Below are 14,850 nucleotides of genomic sequence, written 5' to 3' on the forward strand. Positions count from 1 at the left end.
AACAATGAATAAAAACACCGAAGAAGCTGAACTAAGACCTGCTGTTTTCTGGGTTTTTTTCTTTTCTTTTTGCTCTGTCATATACTCACCTGCGTATAAAGCATGGCACTATTTCATTGAGAGCTATTGTATTCAGCCACGTGCTGCAGACTCCATGGTGCAAAGGCCCTTGTCCATCTAATCAGAGCAAAGGAAAATATCTCTGTCAGTATTTAAGAGCTCTTCATTTTTTAAAACAGCGCTGTTTATATTTAAAATTATTGGTTTTGAGTATATATCTAGTAATGATTTATAAAAAAAGGATACACTGATGATGATGATGCAGGATTTTAGCAAACTAGCACTGCAGTACACTACCCTGCATATATCACAATACAACATTTTTGTTATAGATATGCTTCATGCCAGATGGCAGACAAGGGTTTTTTTTTCTGAACCACAATGCAGCCTAAATATCATTTAAGAAAGAAATTAAAACAACAATCCATTACCTCTCGTCCTGTAGTTTACGACTGCAACTGTCAGATGAATCTCTCTGGCTGTCATGTCACAGGAGGAACTGACGGAATAGTACCTGGGTTTCAGAAATGGCAGCTGAGTCAGTAAGAAAGCTGTTGAGACCTCAGCAGAAGGAAACTCCTCCAGGACCTCCAGGATGTTCGGGCTGTTGTAAAACTTCCATTTATTGTATTCTTCTGTGCTCTAAAAGCCAAAGGTCACCACCACAATGTTACCAGGTCATGCGGAGTTCAGGGATATTTGCAATGTCACTTATAAATACGATTCCTGCTATCCATTCAATTAAATATGCAGGCAATCAACAGAGAATTCTCAAAACTTTGCCCAGACCAATACTGGGGTTTCCTAAGAAATTGTTTGATTTTTGAAAACAGAAGTACAGAATACCACTGTAATTTTCTCAGATACCAGCTCTCTCAGTGAGGACGTAGAAACAGAAATAGAATCTGTTTCTTGCAAGCACTTAGCACACCTATGAGTAAATGGTTACTTAAAGTACCATCCCGCTTACTCTCACAGTACCAAATTCTCTGACAAAAATATCTACCAGGTCCCCTCCAACCCCTCCACCCAAAGGTCTTTTAATGGTGTATCACCAGAAACCACCATGAGGCTGGCAAAACAGGCAGGCCAGAAGACCCACCCAGAGTCACAGAGGAAATACCAGATCTGAAAAAATCTCTTGATTCCCACACCCAAGCTGAGCCACAGGACCACCCTTTCTCTCACTGTGGTTGGGTTTACAAGTACACAGAATGCGTATCAGAGGAACAAAAAGCAAGGACCATCACTACAAAAATTTCTTAGGCTTCTGCTACACAGTAAAAGGGCATCAGATGGTGCGGTATACAGTATTCTAACATAAATCTAGTCCTAATATTTACCTGACATAAAACTTCCAGTCTCTGTTTGTCTTCTTCCGCTGTTACCAGCTGGGCAAGTTTTTTTAGCAGTTGTTGGGAGGGTGGAGTAGTGATATCGAGCAAGTATGTCAAAGCCTCCAGGAGTGTGCAGGCGGGAATCTTTTTGTCACTCGTCCAGTAGCCACCTGGAAATGAGGTGAATAAAAGAACACATGGCAATTCCCATGGGATTTGACAGCCGTAGAGCTTTGCAAAACTCAGTGTCCTTCAAAATATGACTTCAGACTAGGTTGCAGCAGGTCTAGACCACAGGGCCCTTCTGAAAAGAGGTTAATGTGAGGTTTCAAACTTTTTGTAAGGGGAGGATCTGGTGCAGAGAACTTTATGATAAAAAACCACCACTTTAAGATGTAAAGACTTTCACTCGAGGAAATAATCTTCCTGTGCGTTAGAATCCTGTGATTTAGCAGATTGTTCCTACTAAGATGGAAAAGATGGTCATGACATGTAAATCTATTTTAGGACTCTGATATGTAGCAACTATAAGCAAACTGTTGATTAATTTATTTGCAGTCAATGGCCAATTCAGCAACTGAGTTACATATACTGTCAAAGCCAGGACAACTCTGAACACTGGTGAAGTTACCACGGACTGCCAGAGTATGCAAAATCAGAATTAAGAATTGTAAGAATAACTAAAAGCATCAACAAAACCCTATTAAAACTTAAGAAAAGGATAATAGAATCAAATTCATCTATGAAAATTCTCAGGAATTTTAGAGAAATCTGTCAGACATCCTCTGTTATTTTACCTAAAGAGAACCAACTTACCACCAGTGCAGGTTTCAAGTCTGATAGTCTGATCAGCTGGAGGGGCATCCTTGACATGGGCAATGAGGCCATGGACTAATTCTGGCTGGTTGCCTGGGAAAATCCCGATATGATCTCCAGGCAGGTAGTGCATGCCCTGATTAGTCTCACAGGAAAGCTTAACTAGAATGGTAACACGACTAGATATAGAAAAAAAAAAAAAAGAAAGGATCAGACAGATCTTGGTTACGTCAACAGGATTTCCCTTGAATTGCACAGAAAAGGTATAAATCTGAAGTGACAGTTGGCAAGGGCTTACTTATGTTCATTACCAAATTATCAGACCAGCTTAGTACTTCATGGAGACTTAAACAAATAATAGCCCAGACATGTGAAGTACTTGTATCAAAACAAGATGCTCAAGTGCTACTTGATCTGTCCAGTATAGAACAAACATGCCTGTAATCAGCCAATGAAAAGAAGTGCAGCTCTGCTGAAGACTGAATACTCAACATCTTAAACCAGCTCAGAGGACTTCCCATAGGATGACTGTATTTAGAACAGGGATGAAGAAGACCTACCAGAGGATGTTGAAGAGCTATTCACAGATGCTAATTCTAAGACAGATGTTAGCACTGATTACCCTTTTGTATTTCTTTGTGTATTGTCTTGTCTCAACTTGTTTTGCAGTACAACAGCTTTTTGCACTATACCTTTTCCTTTTTTTTTCTGCTAAGGGGCAATTTTTCCACTAAACGAAGTAAATATTTGCCGGGCATGTAGCATACCAAGCAAGAGAGAGAGACCATACACCCAACCTTCCACATTTAGTAGGTATCAAAGGGCTGTGTCACAGAGTTTTTTATTCCCTACGCTCCTAGAGACTCTACTGGGAAGTTAGACCCTAGCTAGACCAGAGCTAAGACTGTACACATTCTTGTGGTCTTGTGATAATGATTTACTACTTCTAACGATGGTACAAAATTCATATATATTTCTTAATATCTGCAGGGAGAAGATGTTTATAACCAGGCATTTCAGATGTTTAAGATTTTAGTAAACTGTAGTATTACAATATTCAAAAGAATGAGGTATCGTACCTGGACTTTAAACTTTGAAGATTCTGTCTGAATTTCAGCTTCATGGGAATTATAACCTTGGCATGAATGTTTGCAAGTGCTGTCAAGAAAAGAGGACATGACTCATGGTAATTTTGTGATTAGGTTTGTTTAAAATGCCTTCAAATATAACATGCAGAAAAGAACTGAACCATGCTCGCCCTAGAATGTGAGATACATTTAGTCAGTTATGTGTCCTATATGCATGCCCTCCCTGCCTGAAAGTAGCTCATCTCAGCTTTTGTTCTTCTGGGGCTGTCAAAATGTGTGCTAGTTCTGGTGGTCTGATGTTACTGTGCTGGAAAATATAATTTATACAATGTAAACCAAGATCTTTTTTTCTTCTGAACACTGTACTTTATTATATGCATTCTATGATCTAGCAGGACCAATACTGCTTCTAGAAAACCGTTACTGTTCAGACCCGTCTGAAGCAAAACAGACAGAGGAAGTGGAAGGTGGGATGTAATACCTTTAGCCAAGTCCATGGTCTGAGAGTCATGGACTATCCTGTAATTCTTAGGATCCCAGCTTTCATCAGAGGTATATATCTCAGGCAACTGAATACTGTTTTTCCCACAGATGTTAAAAATGTCACAGGCAGTCTAGGAAAAAGAAAAAATTAAGGCTATTCATAGTAAAAAAAAAAAATAAATTATCATTGTCATAATTCTAATGAGGAGATATCAATTTCACAGATTGTTATTTTTTTATTGATTCTGTTGAGTTCAGTGATATTGCAGGGCTTACAGTGAGTTCAGTGAAGTTCCACTTGCACACCAGTACACTGATCTGCTTCAAAAAATCCTGATGTTTTATGCTACCACCCTTGTTCATACTAAGCATTCCATTATCCAAAAGGTTTCATGGAACTTTATGTGAATATTAATAAATAATAGAAAAGGGGTCTAGTTCCCTCTTCAACTTAGGCAAACAGTAGAAAAGAGGAATTCCAAATTCAGATATAAATCCAGAAGTTTTTCTTCTTTCATTTCCCCCCATTTTTATGGGATGCTAGTGAATACTGAAATAAAATGAATGAATGAAGAAACCAACATATGAGCTAACTCTTTATATAGTCACCTTGAACGCGCTGACTGCCCATGCGCGAAAGGCTGCTTCTTGCCCGTTGAGTTCATCTCCTTCGCCTATTGGAGTGAGCTGAGAAGCCCCTAGTTGGGCCAGTTTTTGGTCAATGGCATGAGCAAAAGCACAGAACTCTGGATACATGCTGGACCCCAAACCAAACACAGCATATCTGCAGAAAGAGATAAAAATAAGATCACTATGTTCTGCTAAATGAAATGCAAAAGGACTCAATCACCTGCAAACCAAACAAAAAATATTTTTACCTAATTTTTCCTCTCAGAAATTTCAGGGTGAGCAAGGAGTTCTTGAAGGTCTGTAAAAATTCATAAAATAATTAAGGTCAGAAAAACACTGATTTAAAACAGAAACGAGACCCTGATCCATATCTTAGCCAAGTACGAGCCAAATGAAGGGGTTGTCTTTGATCTCAGAGTTGAGCATCATACGTACTTCTGAGGTTAATATTACCTTTCCATTATTTGGAGAATCTCCATTTCCAAAAGTGCTAGTAACCACTAAAAGAAGCGTTTCTTTTTCCAGGTCACAAATGTTGTACTCATCCATGCACAGAATCTGGAAGGTATAAAGCTCATGATAAATTGCTAGTGGACATAAGAACTAGCACTAGATATCTCTGTGATTGTCAGATGACTGTTGACCAAATTTACAAGGCATTATGCTAAATGAATACAAAATCAAAGTTCTAGTCCAATTGGTATTTACTGAACGTTCAAAACATTGGTTTAGAGAATGAAAAAGCTTGCAGCAGCTGAGGAAGCTAGCCAAACTTCTTTCGTCATTTAGCATGGATGATTTATACTTTCTTACCTTAGTGTTGAAGGCACAGTTGAACAAGCTGCAAAGATTGTTTGCTAGTGTTTCAGATTTCCCAGTCTCTGTTGCATAGATTACAGTGACCTTGGACCTGGTTGCCATTGTTTGTCGCATGAGTGAAGATGCAAAAAGTACAGCCCTAGGGAAAAAAACAAACGCATACAATCTTTAATATAGCTACACAGTAATTCAGATTGATTCACAGACAAGCTAGGAAAGACTGATCTTGAGCATGGTTCTTCTTTGGAAGATAGTTCAGAAGCAATACACTACAGATAGCCCTGAATAAGAATCTTAGATATAACTATTAACTAACTGGTCAGGTAAGTCTATGATTCAAACAATTCAAGTGGTCCCTACTGTAATAATTAATTCAGAAAACCCCCAAAAAGTGGAACAGAAACATCACAAGAATAGAATAGTTGAACAAAAGCATGAAGACTCTTATTTGAATCACTTACTTTGCCAAGATGCTAAATTTTATTTCTTTTTTCTTTGGTCTCCGGGTCTCATCATGCCAGACATGCGTTTTCCATGCATCCACCTTTAAAAAAAAAAGTTAAGCTTCAGGTAAGAAATGTAAAATAAATACACAATTTGTCTATCTTTGAAACAGCCATATTAAACAGAATCTGTATATACAAGCCACCGTGTACAAATATGGGATCAGTCTCTGTAGCATTAAATTGCATTTTACTTTCAACTTGAGAATTCACCAGAACTAACAGAACCTTCCGCAGTACAATAGATATTGCCTGCTATTTATGAATCTCTCTAGTGAACTGCCATTAACCAGGGCTTTTCATTCAGACGTCTTCAGGTCCCATGTTATCATCTGTACTTCTGAAGTCTACTAGAATAATATTTTTTTTACTAATGTGTACCTGGTAGTAATAGAAGGGAGTGAGGACATAGTTCAACATCTCCTGGTGGAACACAGGAGTTATGCTCCCTGACATGGGAGGCACAATCCACACCCAGTCAGCCGGGCAGCCTCCTCGTACACGGTACTCATTCTGCATGTATTTCATGAAGGACTCAGCAGCTGAGTGGTGGTCCATGATAGTCACATTTTGTTTCTAGAATAATTGCAAAAAGACAGACGTACATTAAAAAATCCCATTCTGCTCTTCTTCCTGATGTAGTTGAAGTAATCCTTTTGCTTTGGTTAATATTTCAAGGACTTTATTTAGTGCTGGGAAATATCAGCAACTATTATACAGATACAGATTGAGGTGGACCTTTGATTAAGGACTCCTACGTCCAAATGTAAATCAAGAATAACTCTATTGGAATCACATTGATAACCTCAATTGAGCATTGGTCCATTGGCACTATACTTGTATAAAGCTGCTATAAGTGAAAGTAAAGAGACACAAAATATTCAGTGTCTCTCCAGAAACCACATCCATTGACTTACTTGGAAGCTATAAAGCACAGCCACATTTATCTCTACAACAGCTCGGTCTTTCCATAACGATGAAAGTTTGTTTGTTTCCAGTCCCATTCTTCTCCCTACCTCCTACATGTGAAAAAGAGAGAGAAAAGGAAAAAGCAAGTTTACTATGTGGGGACTTAGACATCATGATTTCTCCACCTCATCACTTTAATTTGCAGGAAGAACTGTTGCAGAAAGGGGAATAGGCAGTCTTATGTTGGGAAAAGCTATGTCAGTATAAACATTAGAGATTAGAAGTGAACTTGAATTATGGTGTTCTGGTTCTTGAGGCTATCTATTCCAGTTTGGTAAAACAGGGAGTGGTTCTCTCCTAGACTAAAGGGTTTTAAAAGTGCCAGTATCTGCTTATAAGTCATCATTATTAATTTGTACTGGTGAGGTGCCCAAGACCTGCAACTAACCACCAGGACTCCATTGCCTTGTCAACAGCAAACCTGAACTGAAATAAATATACCTCTGAGAAACGTACAGAGACCAAAAGTCCTGAATCGGCAGGACTTAGGGTAAAATTGGGGAAGAATTACATTTGGACACCATTTTCTATTTTATGGGTTTTTACAGTTGCAGTTTTACCATCCTATCCAGCTACTTGGAACAGATACTCTCAGAACACTGTAAAAACAGTCATACAAACTGGCAGCCATAACCTTGAGAGAAATTCAAGATGTCCCACAATAGTCAGGATATTGCGTTAGATTAGCACTGAAGTGTGAAGTGTGATGTAAATACAACACCCATCCCAGCAAAGACTGATAACGTCTCTTTTCCAAAAGTGCTTTACCCATCAGGTTCATTCCCTTTGCAGAACACACTTTACTTTAGAAGATTACCTTTAGGATATTATATCGCTGTACATCACAGAAGTCTCGCACTCCTATCTCTGTCCCCATGTACCAGCCATTGAAAGGACACCCAGTAAACTCCAGGCCTCCCACCTCAAGAAGCATGTTGGCAACAGCAGGCAGTGCATACCACTTCAGATCTAACTCCTTAAACCATTCAAACCTGGTAAACAAACATTTTGATTTATTACTTCATTTACTTTCAGGCAATACCCAGAAAAGTCCAGTAAGCTAAAGAGTACTAACTCTAGGAGAAATGACCCATGAAGCAGGGTCTGCAAAAGCTCATAGCAGTTCCCGCTTACAATGTGGTAACTGGGGACTGCCTGCTAAAGAAATTGCAGAACAGCCTCACAGAGTTCTGCAATCTGCAGGCCAGTCCCAAAGCAAACACGAAGAAAAAAGCCCCACAGAAAAGCAATAAATATTTTGTTATGACTGCAGCCATATTTCACTCATGTATTACACTGGCACAAGAAATGATCGTTTTAAAATTTCTGAACATGACTGAAATGTAGATCAGGAAAAAAAGATTTCCAATAAAACTACTATTGGCTTCCTTAATTTAAATCTCATTTCATTGTTCTAACAGGCATTTTATCTTTCAGGACAATTTTTCATAATTTCATCCTAACAAAGAACCCATAAAATGACTGCCACAGGCACAGGCATTATAACCTGCCAAGGTGAGGCAGGAGCAAAAATACAACTATCTAAATCTTGTGTGCTTACTTTGGATGCTCCATTGGCACTTCGAGCACAATTTCTGGCGGGATTTCAAATATTTCTGGGTCTTGGCCGTTTGCTTGGAGAATGAGTGGAACTACATCAAAGCAGCCATATTTCGGCTTCCACCCAAGCTCAACGCACAACTGTAAACAAAGAAAGTATGTTTTGGGCTTTTTAGGTTTCCCCCTCTCTGGATTTGAAGACAAAAGAATGTTAGCCCTCTAAAACCTGCTGAGGTAAATTCTCAGTGATAAGGGTTATCTTTCCTATTCAAATGATGTTGAGACATGTTGTTCAGGTACTGATTGTGTCCCTGACTTAAGGGGAGCATTAGCTTGCCCTGTTCTGAGATGGAGGGGAGTATTTTTATATCAAGATTGTAAGAAATTACTGCTCCCACCTTCACCTGGAACCTGTGGGGCAGAGCATCTCATTCACTCCTTAGCACCACACCTCCCTCCCAATCTGCATAAAAATTTAAGGAAAAAAAAAAAAAAAAGAGACACACAGATGGGTTAGGCAAGATGGAAAGCAGTTGTGATTCTGTATTTAGAACTGTACCTGTGTGAACTCCACACTGGCAGGGTCTCCTATGATAGACCCATCTGGCATTTGATATCCAGCATATCGGATGAGCTGGCTGTTCCAAATACGAAAATCATGTTTCCCATCAGTCCTCTGGGGGAAGACAGTAATGGCTGATCTGCCCAGAGAGACAATCAAATCCCATTACACCACAGCAGCACATTAAACACATCCTAATTATTAAGACATAAATTGTTAGCAACAGCAATTATTTTATATTTATAAAATAAACATCAGTAGAAATAAAATAATTCATCTTCTTTATCCACCCCCCTGAATCTTCAAATAATCTCTTTTCCCCAGGAATTACAAAAGATTTTGCAACATCAGCCATGCATGTTATAAAATTTCAAAATGGTTGATGGTACACATGAAAGGAACATATAAATACCAGGAGAATTAAGACCAGAGACTAGTTGTCAAAATACTTAGATAGACCATTTCAGGTCTTACGTAGAGTTTTGAATCCAGATCTGGATGGGTTTTTTTGTTATTTAAAATTAAAGAGGCTTACCTTATATTTCCATTATTTGTGGCATACTGAATATGACGACAGATATGCTCAAACATTTCTTTTGCTGTTTTACAATCACGTGCATCAAATACCTATGTTTCCAAAAGAAACGTAAAGAAAAAATTGATTTTGAAACAGTAGTGCAAGATCCTTTCTTTATGCATTTAAGGAAAGCAAAGATTAAGGAAAAAAGCGAAACAAAAAATCAGTATCTCTCAATTTAATTGTAACTCCACTAGTAAAGGTTCTTTTTTGTTGTTCTTTTATGCATCATTTTTATACGTAACAATTCTCCAAGGACAAAGACATGCATCTGGTTCCATGACACAGGTGGTTCCTATGCTAGCACTCCTACACAGGTTCTTATTCAACTATGAAGCACAGAGCCACACACAAAAAATGCTGATCTTATGATAGGTACACGAGGGAGTAGTCCTCAGTTGAAGCAACTGGCATACTTTACCAAAGTAAAGGACATTCTTCTGATTTACAGCAGATCACTATTTGGTCCATAATGTCTAGACTCATAGGTTACCTGTAGATTGGACCACTGGATTCTCCCAATACACCTAGGTGCATTCCTCCAGGCCTGTTTGGCAGCAAAGATCAGTTCATCCTTTGTCAGATGGTAGGTTCCTGTTGTTTCTATCTCCTTGGTCACTGCTTCCAGTCGGACCAGGTGTTCTTCTTTTTTTGGCCTTTTGAACAGGAAACAGCCATGAAAAGAAACAATGAGAATTTCATTACTTAGAATTGATTTAAACTGCAGACATTCTCCTTATATTCTGGGTCAAGAACAGCACAGGCATTGCTGAAGCCATAAAGCTTTTGAGCATTCTTTTGCACGGCAAGACTTCTACTTACATTGCTCGTTTTATCTGCCAGAATGCAAGTACAGTAAATTTCCATGCAGAGGATCAGCATCTACATAGGTTGATATGGCAAGTAAACAGTAAGAAACCTGTTCCTGTTACAAATCTACACTCTCTGGATGTAAGTCAACATAAAATACCCTATCCTTTATGAAAATATCTATTGCCTCACAAAGTCAGCAGTTCCCCTGTGCTTCAGATGTGAGAAGTTACCATCATCTGTTCCCCACCTTCCCTCCACTGCACTGCACTTTTGTCCCTGAAATATAGCTGTTACCTGGTGCAGCACTCTAGGCTCCAAGATTTTTATTAAAAAGCAGGGTGTATTCTAGGTAAAGGGATGAGTTAAGTACATAGGATTCTGAGGACTGCTGAGGAGAGTTTTTGCTGGCTTCAGAATTTAGGAACTGTCTTTACTGAGTGCTAATTACAGAGCTTACTAGCCTAAGGAAGAAATTAACACATCTAAGTAGTGACACCATCTTTTCCCAACCTGACATACATGGATTGAACACAAACTTTTCTGTGTAATTTTTCAGTTTACATTTGGATTTTCTAGATTAGTTTGAAAAAGAAGTGTCAAATCACAAGCAAATGAAAAGTAGAGAACAGGCTAGCTTCAGCCTAAACGTAGGATTATAGTGAATGTCCTCTCAAAGTGCTATTATTTTCACAGAGACACAGCTTTTCTGGGCAAAGCAAGTAGGCTTTTCATTCCTGAAGGGAAGCGCTGAGCAATTCCTTTGTCAGTAAAACCAACTCTAGAATTCTTCACTTTGATAACAGAGAATGAAGTCAAAACATTAAGAAATATTTATCAGAGCACAGACAAAAATTGTTTTGTTGGCCTACAGACAGAATGAAAATAGCCTGCACTGTCTGAGAGTTTTCACATTTTCAACAAGATGAAAGATCAAGGGCAAGCATGTAAGATAGTGTAAATCAACGTGATCAAATAGCGACGAACAGAAACAGAGATGTGCAAATGTAATACACTGGCAAGTGAATACAGCCTGCGTGTAAGACTGGGACTTTCAGAAGGATTCAGAAGGAAGAAAGCTTTGTAGAAGAGTTCAAAGTGTCTAAAGAAGTAGCCATTATGTGGCTGAGTCCCTCTGAAAGTTTGATAATGTTTTATAATGGGATGAGCAAACATTGAACTGTCACTTGAAAGTTTGTCATGTGAAATGTCACTGCAACTCTTGGACCTCAATCAGCTGTTCCAGCTTTTCCTGCAACGAGATGTCTCCGCACCATATCCATTTTTGCGAAAACACAAACCTCTTTTCTGAAGCTAGAGCACCCCTCTCAGCATGCTCAGTAAGCTTATGTTGATGACAGCACAGAGCAAGGTTGAGAAGCAAGAGACTGGCCTTCCAATCTTTGGCTAAATCCTTGAGAGTCAAAACAGAGGACAAAAGAACACAGAGAGAAGATACTTGAAAGAGCACAAACAAAAAGCATTATTCATGTTTAAGACTGATCTGAGTAGGAGCTAATACCATCAACACCCAGTGCTGAGAAAACAGAAGATAATGTTCTGTAAGAGAGTCCTAACCAAGCTGCTTATTATAAACACACTATAACGTAACACACTCAGAAGGGATGGGGCTGAGGAATGCACCGTATAAAGTCCGTTCCCGTATTCCCAAGACCTTAGATTGGCAGATATAGCATATGAAGTGCAGTAATAATTTTATTTAGCTTTTCTAATAGTCTGTACCTATTTTTTTTAATGCATGCTATATAACATGATAGTTACTAACAGCTGAAACCAAACTGTCTTATAGTGTCAGACAGGTAGGTAGGCAGAGGACTTTCATACCAAAAACAAAGGTAAAGTTGGCTTACTCTTTAAATGAACTGTAGTACTGCTTGATAAAGTCTACTGCCTGAGATAAAAGCTCTGCCGGTGGAACTGGCCCATCTCTTGTACCTCTCACCATGCCCTTTGGCGTCATGAGTGCCCCTTGGCAGGCTTTGGTCCGGCAGTTGATAACCTGAAAAATAATAAAATGTCAAAAAACAATGTTGCACTCTGTATCTTTTCAAAGTTATGAAAAATCACTGTTCAGGTTTTCATATCTTACCTCCTTTGCTGTCAGGTGTAGTGTGTCGAGAAAGCTGGATCCATTTCCCAAGTTTCTTACTTTTATGTGTCTTGGACATCTTGATATTTGGTTTGAAGCTTTGACACCATTTGGGGGGGGATTCTGGTCAGAGGAAAGATGGAAATACATCATGTCTTCAGACCTATTAATTACCTTAAAGCTTCATTTTAAATTTTATTTGACTACTGAAATACTACAAATTAAATTCAAGAAATCAGATATGTGATCTTCTCCAATATGAGTGTTTATTCATTCGAGTATAAAACTGTTGATATAATCCAGTTTGATATGAAATAAGAAAAAAAAAAGTTTTTTTGTACTAATCAAACAGCATCTGCCACTGCAAGCACATTTATAATTTCAGTAAGGGCTCTTAACATAATAGTCAACATTCTCAGGAGAACAGTGAACCAGACAATTTTAGAGAAAGGACATGTTCGTTACTGAAGGTTGGATTTTCAAAGGCAAATAAAGGAATCAGGGATTCCAGTCCCCACTGGGTCACCTCTTTCCCTTAAGGCTTACCAAAGCTCCTTCTTGTTCAGAAAAGATCTTTTATCCAAAGATCTCACAGCAGTCCTAACCTCATGTAACCACAGTTATTCTCATATTTGAGAAGTTTTGAGCAGTAAGCACAACCCGTGTCAACTGTTATTATCAATGATGCTAGAAACAGACCTCTTTCCCACCACTGGCCTTTGCTGAAGCTGCAATAGGCGGCATCTCTATCTGCTTCTTGCTCAGATCATGTAATTTGGCATCATCATTTCCTAAGCTTTAAAAGACAGAAAGACAATTCAGTATAACAAAATGTACTTAGTTTTTGTTAGTTTTATCCTCAGCATCAGTAGGGAGATGCTCAGAGCTATCTCTTAAAGATGTACTGAGTCAACAAGCTAACCATTTGCGCAGTGTGAGGGGTGGAGTGGGGTATAGTAAGTCAATAGTAAAGCTACAATCACCTTTTCCAGATCACTGTGTGGGAAGGAAAACAACAGATACAGCCTGGAATGGTAAAGGTTGAATATCATTGATGTGAGCTAAACAAAGGACATCTGTACAGTTATGATCTGGACAGAAAATACTCAGAAGAATTAAACAAGGAGGTTGAAAACTTCACGGAAATGTGTGAAAATTTCAGCTAGATCCAGTCTCCAGCCCATTAAGCAAATAACATACTTCAATATTAACTTCCTTTGCTTTCCACCTAGTCTTACTTTCTGAACTCCTACTTTTTAATTTGGTATCAGGTTTCAGAAGATATTCAAGAACACTGAAGACGCATCCAGACCACAAACTCCACACAAAATCCTTAGTTTGGAGAAGGCAATGATGTCTTTCAGCTAGCAGAGCATATGGCATCACCCACTTCCACTAGTCAGCTTCAGGTATCTTCACATTTGAATATAAACTACTCTGAGCAATGACAGGAAAGGGTAGGGAATGGGCTAAGAAAGAAACGGTATGCGATAGGAAACTGAAATAAGTAACAGCCTGAAATCAGAAATTTAATATGCATGTGCAACTTATTTTATGTGGTGTCTTGTACAAATTGTGTCATAGAGTTACTTTACTAACTTAATTACAGCATTAACAAACAGTCTGCTAATTTCTATAGCATACACACGCCTCCTCAGTCCTGGCATATATGAAACCATTATAACACGCAAAATAAACTTAGAACTAAGAAAGAGAAAACAAGATGATTTATTTCCTCAATGATTGTATAACTTAGACACAAAAGCTTAAGTATACCTTATCAAGTCAGCACCACCCAGTGACCCCCCCAGACAGTTGTCTTTGATCAATATTATTGTTTTGGAAACACATTACAGGTTTCTCCAGAACTCAAGTCACTAAATAGCCTCCCTTTTCAAATGAAAGAGGAACAATGAAACCATTAAGAAACAAAGATCTTACCCATGGATCTTCCTATCTTTCTCCACATTATTATTGATATCCTTCTCTTCAGAGGACTCATTCTTAGCAGCACGAGCTTTGAACACAAACTGCCATGGGCACAACATTTTGTATGCTTTGTTTATAATTTCAGTTCACAGTGCTGAAATCTTGTTTTATGTGATGTGGGAACAGTTCTGAGGAGGCGAAAAAACCGACATGGTCAGTGTTTAAACCAAGAAGGTAACTCCCTTTAAAATTATTCAGAAACTCACCAGACTAACTGATCTGATCTAATTAACATCCTGTTTTTAAAAATGAAAACTGCTTGACTTCTAATGATACTAGAACTAACAGTTCTCTTTGTCAGTGTAATGCTGCAGCCATGCCTTATTCTAAAAATACTGGCAAGAGAATTTCAAATGTTCCCCAGTTACATAAACCACCACTTGCATCTAAGAAAGTCACATGCTTGCTTTACTTCAATAAAAAACACACACTGACACTTGTTTGTTTGTTTTGGTTGGTTGGTTGAAGTTATGTGGTTTTCAAAACTTTGTTAACAGTTATTATATGTCCTGTTAATTCACATCACTATATGTTAGC

The 14,850-nt window shown here is 38.5% G+C and overlaps 1 protein-coding gene across 4 annotated transcripts in view; it reads right to left on the reverse strand.

The window, feature by feature from the left end:
* Positions 1 to 14,850, reverse strand: part of NOS2 (nitric oxide synthase 2) — a 36,490-nt gene that overhangs the window by 4,261 nt on the left and 17,379 nt on the right. For 3 of the 4 annotated variants that reach the window (XM_055696351.1, XM_027806343.2, XM_014280481.3), the window contains exons 3-24: positions 14,266 to 14,441; positions 13,024 to 13,120; positions 12,325 to 12,447; positions 12,086 to 12,234; positions 9,898 to 10,060; positions 9,363 to 9,454; positions 8,825 to 8,966; positions 8,267 to 8,406; positions 7,523 to 7,697; positions 6,654 to 6,755; positions 6,118 to 6,312; positions 5,695 to 5,777; positions 5,228 to 5,372; positions 4,868 to 4,972; positions 4,663 to 4,712; positions 4,394 to 4,568; positions 3,783 to 3,915; positions 3,293 to 3,371; positions 2,214 to 2,392; positions 1,404 to 1,567; positions 492 to 702; positions 90 to 177 (exon numbers count right to left, since the gene is read on the reverse strand). In XM_055696351.1, the coding sequence (XP_055552326.1) occupies positions 90 to 177; positions 492 to 702; positions 1,404 to 1,567; positions 2,214 to 2,392; positions 3,293 to 3,371; positions 3,783 to 3,915; positions 4,394 to 4,568; positions 4,663 to 4,712; positions 4,868 to 4,972; positions 5,228 to 5,372; positions 5,695 to 5,777; positions 6,118 to 6,312; positions 6,654 to 6,755; positions 7,523 to 7,697; positions 8,267 to 8,406; positions 8,825 to 8,966; positions 9,363 to 9,454; positions 9,898 to 10,060; positions 12,086 to 12,234; positions 12,325 to 12,447; positions 13,024 to 13,120; positions 14,266 to 14,372 (2,897 nt within the window). In that variant the 5' untranslated portion in view covers positions 14,373 to 14,441. Of the gene's footprint in view, positions 1 to 89; positions 178 to 491; positions 703 to 1,403; positions 1,568 to 2,213; positions 2,393 to 3,292; positions 3,372 to 3,782; positions 3,916 to 4,393; positions 4,569 to 4,662; positions 4,713 to 4,867; positions 4,973 to 5,227; positions 5,373 to 5,694; positions 5,778 to 6,117; positions 6,313 to 6,653; positions 6,756 to 7,522; positions 7,698 to 8,266; positions 8,407 to 8,824; positions 8,967 to 9,362; positions 9,455 to 9,897; positions 10,061 to 11,515; positions 11,626 to 12,085; positions 12,235 to 12,324; positions 12,448 to 13,023; positions 13,121 to 14,265; positions 14,442 to 14,850 lie in introns of those variants that run through there. The other variant, XM_014280482.3, reaches the window with a different exon arrangement.

The sequence above is a fragment of the Falco cherrug genome, chromosome 1, assembly GCF_023634085.1.
Source record: "Falco cherrug isolate bFalChe1 chromosome 1, bFalChe1.pri, whole genome shotgun sequence".
NCBI lineage: Eukaryota > Metazoa > Chordata > Aves > Falconiformes > Falconidae > Falco > Falco cherrug.